The sequence below is a fragment of the Anolis sagrei genome, chromosome 1 (assembly GCF_037176765.1).
Source record: "Anolis sagrei isolate rAnoSag1 chromosome 1, rAnoSag1.mat, whole genome shotgun sequence".
Lineage (NCBI taxonomy): Eukaryota > Metazoa > Chordata > Lepidosauria > Squamata > Dactyloidae > Anolis > Anolis sagrei.
Genome location: NC_090021.1, coordinates 161,824,475 through 161,841,526, shown reverse-complemented (window position 1 = coordinate 161,841,526; position 17,052 = coordinate 161,824,475). Strand labels below are relative to the sequence as shown.

Here is a 17,052-nt window from a genome sequence, read left to right as displayed (position 1 = left end):
GGTAATCAATTAGCCAAGGGTAACCTGCTGCACAGCCATGGCCTTGGGGTACATTTTGGCAACCTCCCTCCAGGAGTCTATAATTTGACTTCAGCGGGATGAAGTCAATTTTGTCAGTGTAACTGGGATACACTGACATCTGCTTCAGCATATTTTTGGCTGAATCTGTATACACATAAATGTGTGCTGCAACATACATTGGTGGTATGCATTTTATGGCCACCATTGTTTTGTGGTGTCTTGAAGTTGTGTTATAGTGTCATTATAGATGGAGCCACATACTTTCTTCTAAAGTCTGTGCCCACAACATGGAATCCATATGAGGAGTCACATGGAAGGATCCTGCACACTTTTAGTGTTGCAGGTTGGTAAAATGAATATTCCCTATCTGTCATGAAGTGATCTCACAATCTTACTGTTTTACCTATGGATGAACATATATTTTATAAATATCAACTTCAAGAAAATGTTTTCATGGAAACTTGTTGCTATGGAAAGGGTATCACATGGGCTAACATGTCTATAGCATGAAGAATAGAGCCTATTGAGATTGAGACTTTGGGACAGGAAAGAGGGCAGGCAGAAAGGAAGGCCAAAGTCATGCCCACAAAGTTCTCCCATTTAGACCCTCTGCAAAATGTTCTTTAAAGGGAGATGCTGCAAATTCGATGATCCACCTGCCTATCAAACCTGTTCATTGATATTATGCAATGGCCTCTCCCACAAGTTAATGTTTGACTTGCTTAAACAGTTACATAAAGAGGGCATAAAAGGCCAGCTTGGAATGATCTTTGATACAGGTTGCTGTTATGACTTGTATAGCTACTAGGATACACCCAGCATTTGCAAAGAAAGCGTAAAAAACAGTGAGATGGCTCCCGTGTTCTATTCCAGTGTGATTCTGCTGCTCCTGGCTAGTTTGAATTTTGCTTCTGGCGGGAAACTTCTAGTGATCCCCATGGATGGAAGTCATTGGCTCAGCATGAAACCAATGCTAAAACAACTCAGGCAGAATGGGCATGAATTGGTAATCGTTGCACCTGAAGTAAATATGCACATCAAACCAGCAGAGGATCTCTATACCTTAAAAACATATCCAGTCCCCTTCACTGCTGAAGAAATGGATGAAAATATTCGAGGCATCAGTGGTCAGGCATTTGATGATGTTCCTTTTTTACTTATGATTGCTAATACAATTGAGCACATGAAAAAGACATCTGTTTTCTTCCTGGGAAGTTGTGAACGTTTACTGTATAATGAGGAACTGAGAATGTATTTCAGAGAGAGCAAATTTGATGCCATTCTTTCGGATCCTTTCTGGCCCTGTGGCCAGATTGTTGCAGAGTACTTTGACATCCCTTCGGTATTTTTCTTGCGAGGAATTCCATGTGGATATGAATTTGAAGCTACTCAGTGTCCAAGGCCTCCTTCCTATGTTCCAAGAGGTCTCACAAGATTTTCGGATCATATGACATTTCTGCAACGTGTGAAAAATATGCTGTTCCATTTTACAGAGTTCTTCCTTTGTAGTTTTGTTTACTCTCCTTATGCAAAGCTTGCTTCTGAATTTCTGCAAAGGGATATGACTTTTTCTGAACTTGTAAGTAATGGATCTGTGTGGCTGATAAGAGAGGACTTTGCTTTTAGTTATCCCAAACCACTGATGCCTAATATGATCATGATTGGAGGGATCAACTGTGCTGGGAAGGAGCCATTGTCTCAGGTTTGTAAATTTCAATGTTGTTTAAAAAGTCATTCAGATGGGGGTTTTAATTTAGTAAAGAATGTTGATAATAGAAATAGTACTGTGATTAAAAGCTTTTAATTTGATACAAACATTTGATGTACAGTTATATCAGTGGTTCTCAACCTTCTTAATGCCGTGACCCCTTAATCCAGTTCCTCATGTTGTGGTGACCCCAACCATAAAATTATTTTCGTTGCTACTTCGTAACTGTCATTTTGCTACTATTATGAATCATAATGTAAATATCTGATATGCAGGATGTATTTTCATTCACTGGACCAAATTTGGCACAAATACCTAATATGCCCCCATTTAAATACTGGTGGGGTTGGGGAGGATTTATTTTGTCATTTGAGAGTTGTAGTTGCTGGGATTTATAGTTCACCTATACAAACAAACAACAAACAAAGATGGCAGGGACCTAACAGAAGTTGAAGAGATCAAGAGAAGGTGGCGAGACTATACAGAAGATCTGTATAGGAAGGATAACAATATCGAGGATAGCTTTGACAGTGTGGTGAATGAATTAGAACCAGACATCCTGAGGAGTGAGGTTGAATGGGCCTTAAGAAGCATTGCTAACAACAAGGCAGCAGGAGATGATGGGATCCCAGCTGAACTGTTTAAAATCTTAAAAGATGATGCTGTCAAGGTGATGCATGCCATTTGCCAGCAAATATGGAAAACACAAGAATGGCCATCAGACTGGAAAAAATCAACTTATATCCCCATACCAAAAAAGGGAAATGCGAAAGACTGCTCAAACTTCCGTACAGTGGCCCTTATTTCTCATGCCAGTAAGGTAATGCTCAAGATCCTGCAAGGAAGACTCCAGCAATACATGGAGCGAGAGTTGCCAGATGTTCAAGCTGGGTTTAGAAAAGGCAGAGGAACGAGAGACCAGATTGCCAATATCCGCTGGATAATGGAGAAAGGCAGGGAGTTTCAGAAAAACATCTACTTCTGCTTCATTGACTATTCTAAAGCCTTTGACTGTGTGGATCATAATAAATTGTGGCAAGTTCTTGGTGGGATGGGCATACCAAGCCACCTTGTCTCTCTCCTGAGGAATCTGTACAAGGACCAAGTAGCAACAGTCAGAACTGACCACGGAACAACAGACTGGTTCAAGATTGGGAAAGGCGTACGGCAAGGCTGCATCCTCTCACCCAACCTTTTTAACTTGTATGCAGAACACATCATGCGAGGATGTGCGGGGCTGGATGAATGCAAAGCTGGGGTGAAAATTGCTGGAAGAAACATTAACAACCTCAGATATGCAGATGACACCACTCTGATGGCCGAAAGCGAGGAGGAGCTGAGGAGCCTTCTAATCAAGGTGAAAGAAGAAAGCGCAAAAGCCGGGTTGCAGCTAAACGTCAAAAAAACCAAGATTATGGCAACAAGAATGATTGACAACTGGAAAATAGAGGGAGAAACCGTGGAGGCTTTGTATTTCTAGGTGCAAAGATTACTGCAGATGCAGACTGTAGCCAGGAAATCAGAAGACGCTTACTTCTTGGGAGGAGAGCAATGTCCAGTCTCGATAAAATAGTAAAGAGTAGAGACATCAGACTGGCAACAAAGATCCGCCTAGTCAAAGCCATGGTATTCCCTGTAGTAACCTACGGATGTGAGAGCTGGACCTTAGGGAAGGCTGAGCGAAGGAAGATCGATGCTTTTGAGCTGTGGTGTTGGAGGAAAGTGCTGAGAGTGCCTTGGACTGCGAGAAGATCCAACCAGTCCATCCTCCAGGAAATAAAGCCCGACTGCTCACTGGAGGGAAAGATACTAGAGACAAAGTTGAAGTACTTTGGCCACATCATGAGGAGACAGGAAAGCCTAGAGAAGACAATTATGCTGGGGAAAGTGGAAGGCAAAAGGAAGAGGGGCCAACCAAGGGCAAGATGGATGGATGGCATCCTTGAAGTGACTGGACTGACCTTGAGGGAGCTGGGGGTGGTAACGGCCGATAGGGAGCTCTGGCGTAGGCTGGTCCATGAGGTCACGAAGAGTCGGAGACGACTGAACGAATGAACAACAACATAGTTCACCTACAATCAAAGAGCATTCTGAACTCCACCAACGATGGAACTGAACCAAACTTGGTACACAGAATTCCCATGACCAACAGAAAATACTAGAAGGGTTTGGTGGGCAGTGTCCTTTGGTTTTGGAGTTGTAGTTCACCCAGGGGCGGCTCAACCTATTATGCAAAGTAAGCATTTGCAGTATAGTTGATTTTGCCCAGGGGCACTCTTGAGGCGCTTTTGGGGGAAAATAGACCTTGACATATGTGAGTTGTAGTTACTGGGATGTATAGTTCACCTACAATCAAAGAGCATTCTGAACTCCACCAATGATGGAATTGAACCAAATATGGCACACAGAACTCCCACGATGAACAGAAAATATATATCAGTGATTGGTTTGGTGGGGGGTCAAAATACTGTTTGCTTACCGTTGAAAATTACCTACATCCAGAGAGCACTGTGGACTCAAACAACGATAGATCTGGACCAGAATTAGCACTCAATATACCCAAATGTGGAGGAGTTTGAGGAAAATAGACCTCGATATTTGAGAGTTGTAGTTGCTGGGATTTATAATTCACCTAAAATCAAAGAGAATTCTGAACTCCACCAACGATGGATTGGAACAAACCTTGGTACACAGAACCCCCATGACTAACTCCGTGTCTCCTTGCGAGGAGATCCCCCCGGCTGGATCGCCGCCCTGCCAGAAGGCGGGACTGCGGCCCAGCCGAGGGAGCATTCATGCGAGGAGAGGCCTCGACTTGGTTGTGGCCTTGCCGGTAGACGGGACTGCGGCCCAGACGAGGGAGACTTCACGCGAGGAGAGCTGGGCGCAGCATTGGGGCAGGGGCTAAAGGAGGCGGCCTTGCGACCCCTCCGAAATGGCCAAACGACCCCCCCTGGGGGTTGCAACCCCCAGGTTGAGAACCGTTGAGTTATATGTATTTAAAAGCATAGAATCATAGAGTTGTGAAGGGACCCCATGGACCATCCAGTTCAACCCCCTGCCATGCAGGAAAAGAACAATCTAAGTACCCCAGACAGATGGCCATCCAGCCTCTGTTTAAAAGCCTCCAAAGAAGGAGCTTCTACCTCTCTCCGGGGCAGGGAGTTCCACTGTTGAACAGCTCTTAATTTCAGGTGGAATCTTCTCTCCTATTCTTTGAATTTATTGCACAATTGAGCTCTTGTCTCCAGAGCAGCTGAAAACAAGCTCCCTCTTCCTTATGATATCATTTCAAATGTTTAAACATGGCAATCATGTCTCATCTCAACTTTCTCTTAATTGAGGCTAAACATCCTCAGCTCTTTAAGCCGCTCCCCATAAGGCATTCTTTCCAGACCTTTCATCATTTTAGTTCTCCTCCTATGGACATTTTCCAGCTTAGAGTCAATACCCTTCTTTAGTTGTGGTGCCCAGAATTGGACACCTATGTGAGGTCTGCCCAAAGCAGAATAGAAGGGCATCACAACCTCTGAGGATGCTTGCCATAGATGTAGGCGAAATGTCAGGAGAGAATGCCTCTAGAACGTGGCCATATAGCCCAAAAAAACAACCTAACCCTTAGTCTTTACAAAAAGATCACGAGGGACCCAGTTAAACACAAAGTGCTCCAACTCCTTGTCTGTCCTAGTCCCCAGAGGAAAATCAAATTTATGATAATGGAAAATTGATGCCAAATTCTACATTCAATGCTAGATTTCTAAATGTCGTAACAGTGTCATTGACTACCCTAATCAGTCATCATAACTCAAGTAGGAATGTTTTTATTCACAGTTTTGTTGTTTATTTGTTCAGTCACTTCCGACTCTTTGTGACCTCATGGACCAGCCAGCAGTAACGTAACAGGAGGGAGTGGAATTCTCCTCCTCTTCCTCTCTTCCTTGCTATTCCCAAGCTATTTATCACACACACACACACACACACATAAAGGCATATATACATATGCCTTTCTTTGTTGTTAATACTGAAATTGCACCATTGAGCGAATAATAGCAATGTGTTTTTTAAAATGCAGTATTGCAGGAAGACAGGGTTATGAGTGTCTGAGGAGGTATGATCATGGATTTACAGCATGGTAAATCAGCATGATTACACTACTAGAGAGAGGTATAATATCAAAGGTGCTCAACCTGATGTGTACCTGCTATCAGTGCCTCAACTACTGTACATGTAACTGCTTTGAACTAGATTACGTGAATTTGAAACTGTCCTCCAGTGCAGTGCAGATAAGGCCAATGATAATGCAACTGTAGTGAAATAACAAGTTCATACGATAAAGTCCTCAAAGTAAAAATAAAAAAAATAGGCCTGAAATGTGGCCCCCTGGCACTGCCTATATCTGACTTAAATCCCAGTGGGGTCATCAAGGCATTCTCCTCTCCAAGATGGATTGTAGACATTGTGCATGAGGGCTTCCATAAATTTTGTTTCCAGTATTTTAATATTAGAACAAGCATGATCCAACAGGTTTCTGCCAATGGATGTTGTGTGTTGTAAGGCTTGATGCCGGGCAAAGTTGAGAGTACAGGTGAAATTCCGAAATGACATGTTTGAGTAATCAATGAGCATGAAAAGTCTGGACAGTGTGTCTACAGTACTGTGTTACTAGTACTGCAAAATTCTCAAATTACATGTTAGAGCAATCAAGAAGCACAGCTTCTCCTCTTCAGCCTGATTCTTTGTATAGTTGCAAGCACACTCTCCAGATTGTTCATGCTCATATTTTATTTATTTATTTATTTATTTATTTATTGTTCAAACTTATATGCCGCCACTCCCCTGGGGCTCGGAGCGGCTTACAAGAACAGGCTAAAATCTAACACAATTTAAAAACAATTTAAAACAATTTAAAAACAGCAATATCAAAGATTAAAGGCCTGTCAAAACAGATATGTCTTACATACCCTGCGGAAAACTGATAAGTCTCGCAAGGCACGGACTTCAGGTGGCAGAGTATTCCAGAGTGATGGTGCCACTGCTGTGAAGGCTCTGCGTCTGGTTGCTGTTAGACGCAAGGTCTTGACACTGGGAATTTCCAATAGATCTTGCTCCTCAGAACGGAGGGATCTCTGGGGTTGGTAGGGGGTGAGGCGATCCCTCAGATACATTGGCCCCAGACCATGCAAGGCCTTAAAGGTGAGTACCATCACTTTGAAAGTGATCTGGTGCTCAATTGGTAACCAATGCAGCTGTAGTAAGATTGGGGTTATGTGGCATCTCATCGGAATTCCCGCAAGAAGCCGAGCAGCTGCATTTTGTACCAACTTGAGCTTCCGGATCACCGACAGAGGAAGGCCAATGTAGAGGGCATTACAGTAGTCCAGTCTTGAGATGACCATGGCCGTAGCTAGGTCGTCCCTGGACAGGTAGGGGGCCAGCCGTCTAGCCTGCCGCAAATGAAAAAAGGTGGTTCTGCTAGCGGCGGAGACCTGGGCCTCCATTGTCAGCAGAGGGTCCAAAAGAACTCCCAGACTCTTTACCAATGATGACGGGCGTAGTGCCTCACCATCCAGGGTAGGCAGCTGGATATCCCCATTGCCCGGTTGACCCAGCCATAGGATCTCCATCTTTGCTGGATTCACCCTCAACCTGCTGGCACGCAGCCATCCAGTAACGGCCTCGAGGCACTGATGGAAATAATCGGGTACAGAGTCCGGTCTGCCCTCCATCTTCAGCACCAGCTGAGTGTCATCAGCGTATTGGTAACACTCAAGCCCAAAACCTCGAACTAGCTGAGCAAGTGGTCGCATATAGATGTTAAACAACAGAGGGGAGAGAATGGCCCCCTGAGGAACCCCACAAGATAGAGGGGACCTCTCAGAGACCAGGCCTCCCCTCTCCACTCGCTGTCCATGGTTGTGAAGAAAGGAGGACAGCCAGTTTAAAGCTGTCCCCCTGACTCCAACAGCAGCAAGGCGGTGGGTCAAAAGATTATGGTCAACTGTGTCAAATGCTGCTGTGAGATCCAATAACACAAGCAGTGCTGACCCGCCCTGGTCAAGCTGGCATCGAAGGTGATCTGTGATGGAGACCAGCACAGCCTCTGTCCCATGCCCCGCACGGAATGCAGCCAGTGCCAGTAGTATTGCGCCTCTTGGCCTTAGCACTCCAGTTATACTTTCTCTTGCATTTAGCAGGATATCTACATTTCCCACAAGTGGACTTCTGGAGGTGATAGGCTTTAGACCCACATCGACGGCACAAGGTGTGTCTCTTATTGCGACACCAAACGATGATGTTCCTTTCGTCACCTTCCTTCACCCGCCTCAACGAAAGAAGCGGCTGAAGTTGAGGTGGCTGAAGTGCAAGCTGATTCTTGAGAGGTTTTTTTTTAAAATAAAAGTAGTTGCGTTTAAAAACATGGCTGTCCCCGACAATTTATTTTAAAACAATTCTACAAATATTGCCATTGTTACATTCAATGACATGACCACAATTTTGGAAGGCATAAAGTGCAGCTTGCAATATATTCACCGAGGACCAACATTGGTAGTTACCTATTGCTATATAGAATACTAGCTGTCCCCTGCCACGCCTTGCTATAGCCCAGTCTGTTGATCTGGAAAATAAATGAGAAAGTGTTGATTTCTAATATATGCAATGGGTAAACAGTATTTCTTGCTGTGTCTTTGTCAGTGTTGATGTGGAGAGTGTCTGGTTTGCTTACTCTGGAACATGCAAGATATCATTGTCCTTCAAATCTATGATACTACAGTATATCTCTGTGTGTGTGAATCGTATCTATCTATCTATCTATCTATCTATCTCTATGGCTGGATGACTTTGTCAGGAGGGCTTTGATTACGTTTTCTTGCCCTGGTGAAGGGAGTTGGACTTGATGGCCTTAAGTATTTCCTGTTGATCATGGGGGTTCTGTGTGGGAAGTCTGCCCCAATTCCACCATCGTTGGAGTTCAGAATGCTCTTTGATTGTAGGTGAACTATAAATCTCAGTAACTACGACTCCCAAATGTCAAGGTCTATTTCCCCCAAACTCCATCTGTGTTCACATTTGGGCATATTGAGGGCTTGTGCCAAGTTTGGTCCAGATCCATCATTGTTTGAGTCCACAGTGCTCTCTGAATGTAGGTGAACAACAACTGCCAAACTCAAGGTCAATGCCCACCAAACCCTTCCAATATTTTCTGTTGGTCGTGGAAGTTCTGTGTGCCAAGTTTGGTTCAATTCCATCGTTGATGGAGTTCAGAATGCTCTTTGATTGTAGGTGAACTATAAATCTCAGCAACTACAACTCCCAAATGACAAAATCATTTTTTTTGAGTGAAGGACATACATTGGGTTGTTAGGTGTCCTGTGTCCAAATGTAGTGTCAATTCATTCAGTGGTTTTTGAGTTCTGTTTATCCCACAAACGAACATTACATTTTTATTTATATAGATAGGAGCAGAATACAGTATGACCCATTTAGCCATAGGGGACAAATTCCTGAAGAAAAAGCAAAAAAACAAAAACAAAACAAAAACAACCCCTCATGCTTAATAGTGAACACTGTTGAAATGAATCAGCAAAGCAATGTAAAGTAAAGATAAATGTATTACAAATAGTTGTTAACAATACAATAAAGAAAATTAAAAAAAATTAAAAAGAAAAACACTATTGAAATGAATGACTTCCACTTTGAAGTTACCGTACAGAATCACTGGAGGATTTAGGAAATATATAGAGATATACAAATTTACGGGATCCTCCAGGAAGATGTTATAGTAACATCTGGTGAAAATATATCATAGAATTTTCTTGAGGATCTAGTTGTGTAAGACCGCAACTACTCAACACTGCAGGTTTGGAAGAAATGGCAAAATAAATTACAAATAAATAAAATAGATCCCTTTCTGCTAGAAATCCTGGAAAATAAAGATAAAACATTTAAGAATTTAATCAGGTCCCTGAAAGAGAATGGAGTAAATAAGCTAGGAGACCTCTTGGAACCTAATGGGGATATTAAAAAAATGGGATAAGATAAAGGACAAATGTGGCTTAAAGTATTGGTTAGCTTGGTTACGCTTGTCACAAAGAGCACAGGAAATAAATAAAAAAGAAAGAAACATCAGATGCCCCATTGGATAGAATAATTGGCTGGAAAATAGAAAAAGAGAGAGGCATTATAGGGGAAATATATAATGAACTAATAACCTTATCCTATAATACAAAATATGCTTTAGTAGAGGCTTGGAAACAGGATATAAACTTCAGTGAAAACTTAGTAAACTCCTGGATCGAAATTAAACATCTAAGAATAAAAGAAACATAAAAGAAAATAATTTCAAAATGGTATAGGACCCCCTCTCAATTGACTCACATTATGAAAAACATTTCTAACAAATGCTGGCATAAATGCGGGGAGATTGGTACATTTTCACTTTTTCACACATGTGGTGGGACTGCTCTGAAATTCAAAAATACTATAATACTGTTAGAGAAGTAATAGAGGAAATAATAGAGCAAAAACAGCATTGGAATAAAGCTCGATTTTTGTCCCTCAACATAGAGGTAAAGGAGGGGAACAACGAATGGTCAGATATATTAACATTTATGATAGCCGCTATACATGCCCCAATCGCCAGAGGTTGGAAAGATAAAACAAGGTGGGACCTGAAAACCTGGTGGTCGTATCTCTCTGAATATTTAATTAATGATTTCATCTATGAAAAGAAAAATAAATATTTGAATATTCAGTCAAGACAAGATTGGTTTAGGAAATGGTCTTGTGTAATCGACAAAACAGAAGGAAAAGATAAGTACAGAACTTTAAATCAGGCCTTCCAGACAATTAAATCAACGTATTGATTCAAGTAACCCAGATGGGGGTGGGAGGGAGATGGGAAGAGGGTGGTAAGGGTAGGTGGGTGGGGGGTTTAAAGGGGTAATTAATTAAGATATACGGTAAAGGAAGTCACAATTGGAACCTGTATCCTAGCCATAAAGATTGTAAAAAAGAAAAAGAAAAGAAAAGACCGCAACTACCAGTTCTGTAGGACAGAGGTCCTACTCTATGACTCCAAGTCTGTTTCCCATATTTCAGTGTATACAGATATTACAAGATAAGAAATATTTTGTTCTTTCTGGTGAAAAGGTTTTTGTTAAGCAACCATTGCATTTACTGCAGGATGATTCACCAAAAGAGGGTTGGAAAAGTAGAGCAAAAAAAACAAAACAAAACCCATATATATATATAGAGAGAGAGAGAGAGAGTTACAGAACAGTTCTATCATTTACCTGGAATCCTTTAAGGGACATAATGCAGAGTACAGTATTTCCCTCCCCTAAAAAAATAATATTTGCTCTTTTCAAAAGTTAATGTTCCATTTAGTTAAACATTAACTTAAATAGGGAATAAAAGAGCAAGACTGAATGATAAAGGATCCACAGCACAGCTCTGAAGCATAAGTGCTACTTGGAGACGTTCATTCTTTGCGAAGTCAGAGGCGGAGGCAAGAGATGGCTCCTGTATTTTTTTCCAATGTGGTTCTGCTGTTCCTGGCTAGTTTGAATTTTGCTTCTGGTGGGAAACTTCTAGTGATCCCCGTGGATGGAAGCCATTGGCTCAGCATGAAACCGGTGCTAAAACAACTCAGGCAGAATGGGCATGAAATTGTAATTGTTGCACCTGAAGTCAGTCTGCGCATCAAGCCAGCGGAGGATTTCTATACCTTAAAAACATATCCAGTCCCCTTCACTGCTGAAGAAATGGAAGAAAATGTTCGAAGCTTCAATGATCATGTGTTTGAAGATGTTTCTTTTTTAGTTATGATTACAAAGCTCATTGAGCACATGAAAAAGTCAGCAGCTATGTTCCTGGGAAGTTGTACAAATTTACTGTATAATGAAGAGCTGAAAATGTATTTCAGAGAGAACCAATTTGATGCCATTTTTTCGGATCCTTTCTGGCCTTGTGGCCAGATTGTTGCAGAGTACCTTGACATCCCTTCGGTATTTTTCTTGCGAGGAATTCCATGTGGATATGAATTTGACGCTGCTCAGTGTCCAAGGCCTCCTTCCTATGTCCCAAGGGGTTTCACAAGCTATTCAGATCATATGACATTTCCGCAACGTGTGAAAAATATGTTGATCCATTTTACAGAGTCCTTCCTTTGTAGTTTTGTTTACCCTCCTTATGCAAAGCTTGCTTCTGAATTTCTACAAAGGGATATGACTTTTGTTGAACTTTTAAGTAATGGATCTGTGTGGCTGATAAAAGAGGACTTTGCTTTTAGTTATCCCAAACCACTGATGCCTAATATGGTCATGATTGGAGGGATTAACTGTGCTGGGTACGAGCCATTATCTCAGGTTTGTAAATCTTTTTATTCATTCATTTTAAAGTCATTTGTCTAGGATACTGAATTATAGTTTCTGCAGTAGAATTGCCCCCCAGCCTATGAGTATAATTCAGTACACAGTTATGCTCATTTAAATCTTCGCAAACAGGACCATCCTTTTGGATAACAGTGCATTACATTTTCCAGATGCTTGGGGCTACTTAATACTCCCACTACAGATCTTTATATTTTTCCATATGCTTTGAACTGATCTTTCCCTTTAAAAAGTGATAATACTTAGCATGTATGCAGTGTTTTTCTCAATATAGTTGTGATTCTATATTAAGGATAAGACAGTATAATGAGAAACTGGGGTGGGGTGAGCTACAGATTATGCTCAGTTTTAAACCTGGTAACAGCATACTTCCAACCCAGAACTTATTTCTAAACAAATAACACTGATGTGATCAGAGGCAGAATGAACGTAATGCTAGAACAAGAACAGCAAGCGGCAGTAGCAAAGTTACTGTATAAAGCCCTGAACAGTTTGGGACCCACCTACCTTTGTGACTGCATCTCCTTCCACAAACCTGCACGATCTCTTCGATCCTCTGGATTGGCCCTTCTTTCGCCCCTTCCTCTATCACAGGCTCGACTTGTGGGAATGGGGGAGAGGGCCTTCTCTGTTGTGGCCCCCCACTTCTTGAACTTGCTACCTAGGGTGATCAGGCAAGCTCCTATCCTAGCTGCTTTCGAGAGAGATCTAAAAATTTGGCTCTTCTGATGTGCGTTCGGAGAGTGACCACTCAACCCATTTGATTGCTTCCACCTACAGTTGCCCTCAGAATAGAGCACCTTCCCCGTCCCCTATAAAGGCCAAATCCCATTGTTCCTCTCTTTCAGGTCCTCTCTTATAAATGCAGTTTTGTCCCCTATCTTACACAGGGTTTTAATCTTTCAACATTTTACCTCATTCATCTGGCCCACTCTCTGTGTTTGATTTTATTGTGCTATTTTATATTGTTTATTTTATTTGTTATTATATATATTTTGTTACGATTTATTTTCCTGTTTATCTTGTGTTTAATCATGTTGTATTATTTTGGGCTTGGCCTCATGTTAGCCATCCCGAGTCCCTTTTGGGGAGATGGTGGTGAGTTATAAATAAAGTTTATTATTATTATTGACACAAAAGCACAGTATGTCACAGCAAATGAGATCTAGATGCTGGATTTCGTATCACAAAATCACAAGTCGAACACTTCCCAAGTGTCAAGGACTGTGTGATGTATTCTTGAATGATGCGCGCAGATCCAAGTACGGTGGCCTTTTTCAGTTGACAGATCATGATTTTGTCAATGTTTATTGTTTCCAAATGCCGGCTGAGATCTTTTGGCATGGCACCCAGTGCGCCAATGACCACTGGGACCACCTGTATCACCTGTACTGGTTTATGCCAGAGCCTTTGCAATTCAATTTTGAGGTCTTAATTTATTTGTTATTTTATATATTTTGTTATTTATTTTCCTGTTTATCTTGTGTTTAATCATGTTGTACTGAGTTTTTCCTGTTGTTTTTCCTCAATGTGACTGCCACCCGGTATGGCGACATCAATAATCCAGATTTTTTTCTTTTCCACAATTGTGATGTCTGGCGTATTGTGTTCCAAAACTTTTGATCCCACCAATTCTTTACTGCTGGCAGGTGGTACTTGTGACATAAGTTCCAGTGAATCATGTGGGCCACAGAGTTGTGTCTTTGTTTGTAGTCTGTCTGTGTGATTTTCTTGCAACAGCTGAGGATATGATCCATGATTTCATCAACTTTCTTCTTCTTCTTCTTCTTCTTCTTCTTCTTCTTCTTCTTCTTCTTCTTCTCATCATCATCATCATCATTTCATCACATAATAGTCACATTTCCCCTCTTTTTTATAAAGCCCCCCCCCCCAAAGTAATATTTTAATAAAACTATGTTGAAAACAACTTGAGAGCATATCCAAGAGTGTTCAGGAAGCAAATTTAAATACTACAACATTTTAATCTTCTTTGTCCAAAAACTCTGTGTCACTGTCACTGCTGGCAATAACTGATGCGCTGTCCTCAGCACTGCTCACTGAAGATGTTTTTTCCCTCCCTTTCACTTTCCCACGTGCATCATCTTTTGACTCATCTAGTGCATTAGAAATTCTAGTTTTTTAAAAATCATTTAACACAATGTCCTTCATGGTAAGGTCCCAACTCTGAATGATTCATGTGCACATCAGTTCCAAGGACGGGCACTTCACATTTTCAACGGGTATCAATTGGTGATCACTCATTATCCATTCATTATACAAATAGCACAAGTGGTCTTTAAAGGGCTGGTTCATTGATACATACAGGGTTTGGTTTTTTTGTCCTGTCAGGAGCAACTTGAGAAACTGCAAGTCGCTTCTGGTGTGAGAGAATTGGCCGTCTGCAAGGACGTTGCCCAGGGGACGCCCGGATGTTTTGATGTTTTATCATCCTTGTGGGAGGCTTCTCTCATGTCCCCACATGAGGAGCTGAAGCTGATAGAGGGAGCTTATCCGTGCTCTCCCCAGATTCGAACCTACGACCTGTCGGTCTTCAGTCCTGCTGGCACAGGGGTTTAACTCACTGCACCACCGGGGGGTTCCCAGTTCACCTCATGGAGGTGAATTGAGTATAGAGGATCTGGGCTTTTTTGAGGTTTTCTTTGCCAGACTAAAGCCTTACCTACACTGCCATACAATGCAATTGAACATTGCATTATATGGTCAGTGGAGACTCAAATAATGTAGTGAGAGCTTAGTCTGTAGGGAAGAGTCTAAAGAAGCACCGGCTCCCTTTGCACTCTCTTTGTTGAAGTGGGGAAGAGTCAAAGAGCTGCTAATGTTTTTCAAGCAGGCTAGTTTTTTGAAATTGATTTTCCAACTTATATACAGTATAAGTATGTTTCAAGATCTTATCTAGTTTCTATATTGGCCAACAGGTGATATCCATGATTTTTTATTTATTTGAACAATGCGCTTTAATGAATAAACTATTGGTCTCACAAAATTTGTTTAGTCAGTCTTATTTCTAGAGTCTAAGCAAAGATTTCCTGCAGTCTTTGCTTCTATTCCTTTTTCTTTCCTTTTGCCTACAATTAACAAGAAGTCCTGTTTTGGTGTATGGTTGATGCATAAACTTGGTTTAAGGTCATGTTGACTGCTTTTCCTGAAGTCTTATTGCCATAATTAAGTCATATGTTGCATTACATCCTTTGACTGAATTGCTTTGTCTTTTTTCACTATTGATACCACCTCATTTCATCTTATCTTTTCATTTCCTGCCTAAAATACTGGCATTATCTGACTCAAAATGTCCCATTCTTGTCTACTTTGGCTTACTCCAAGTATTGCAATACTTGTACATTGTATTTGATGTGTACTATATTTTATTCCTCCCAGGCCCGTAGCCAGGATTTTGATTCGGGAGGGGCTGAGTTTGATTCGGGGGGGGGGGGGGGCTGAGTCTGAGTGAAAGAGGGTCTACCCTACCAAACCTTTTGTATCGTTGCCCCAATACCCCCATGCATATGGGATATGTTGAGCATGGTGATCAGATCATGATATGAATAAACATAACAGTTTAAATAATGTTCTCACGGACCAACATGAGAATTTGGGGGGGGGGGTGAAGCCCCTTAAGCTCCCCCCCTGGCTACATGCCTGGCTCCTCCTGATTCATGCATCTCCCATTCCATTCCTATGATGTGTTGTGCAAATGTGAACTTTTCTTTCTCTGCTGAGCAGGTGAACAGACAAACATAATCATAGAGATTGCCTGGTTTTAAAAAAATCTTCAGAAGGGGGTTTACTTTGTCTCCCCTTGTGCAATACAGGCAGTCCTCAAGTTACAAGCATCCAGCTTACAAACAACTCAGTTACAAATGGGGGTGAGACAACAGGAAGTGAGAAAAATCTACTCCTTGGAAGGGAATTCCACTCCTGAAAGCATTATCATGGGGAAAGGTGTCTCCACTGAAGCTTTATCACCAATCCTTGTTTCCATAAGAAGCCTACTTTTTCAAAATCCAATGTTCAAGGGACAGAAAGTGAGGTGAAATATTCTAAACAGAAGCATAGACAGCATTTTGGTTGGAGTTACACTTAAATGTACCTGTTCTGACTTACAAATGCAACTTGAGAATAAGTCTATAACTTGGGGACTGCAAGTGTTAGCCACGACGTTATGGTCGTTGTCTCTGAGAGATCTTTGCCAGTATCACCTTCTACTCTGATGCTGCCCAGGGACTGCTTGGCATTTAGTTCATCTCAGCAAAAGCTTTGATGCTGAAGACTATGCTGTGTTGTCTTTTGATTAGACAAAAATGTGTGAGTTTTGGCAGTAGTGGCACCACTTCTCCCAAGCTAGTCTGTGCTATGAGACAGCAGCTGGGTAGTGTTCATGCCTCTCCTTCTGCATGGTGGCATTATTTCTGTGGTCTACCTGGCATCATTTTTGGTGGCAACAGCTCCTGCTTCTCCTCCACCAGCACTTCGGCCCCTGATCTGCTCTCTCTGGTGGGAAAGTTGGCCAGCATTCAGCCAGCCAGAAAGGGACTGTCAATTTTTCCAATTTTTGTGAAATGAGAAAAGGGTAGGGAGGAGGAGATGGACCCCAGTGGCAGTCAGTCAGTAAGTGGCTGCTGACTCAAGTCTGCAGGAGGACTCCACAACCATGTTGGAAGAGACTCGTCAAGGATGCCATAATATGATTAACTATTCATTTCATGCATAGATGTGTTTGATGAGAAGAGATAAAGATCTGAAAGTAATTACCATGAATAATAATAATAATAATAATAATAATAATAATAATAATAAAAAACTTTATTTATATACCGCTCCATCTCCCCGAGGGGACTCAGAGCGGTTCCCAGGTAACATCACAAAACATACAAAGTAAAAAAAAACAACATAACCATAAGATTAACAAAACAA

General features: G+C 41.7%; 1 protein-coding gene across 3 annotated transcripts in view; it reads left to right on the top strand.

The window, feature by feature from the left end:
- LOC132780203 (UDP-glucuronosyltransferase 1-6-like) overlaps nt 1–17,052 on the top strand; it is a 66,871-nt gene that overhangs the window by 7,405 nt on the left and 42,414 nt on the right. The window contains exon 1 of one of the 3 annotated variants that reach the window (XM_060783818.2): nt 792–1,723. The exons of 1 other annotated variant lie outside the window; for it this stretch is intronic. In XM_060783818.2, the coding sequence (XP_060639801.2) occupies nt 872–1,723 (852 nt within the window). In that variant the 5' untranslated portion in view covers nt 792–871. Of the gene's footprint in view, nt 1–791; nt 1,724–11,157; nt 12,097–17,052 lie in introns of those variants that run through there. One more of the 3 variants, XM_060783809.2, reaches the window with a different exon arrangement.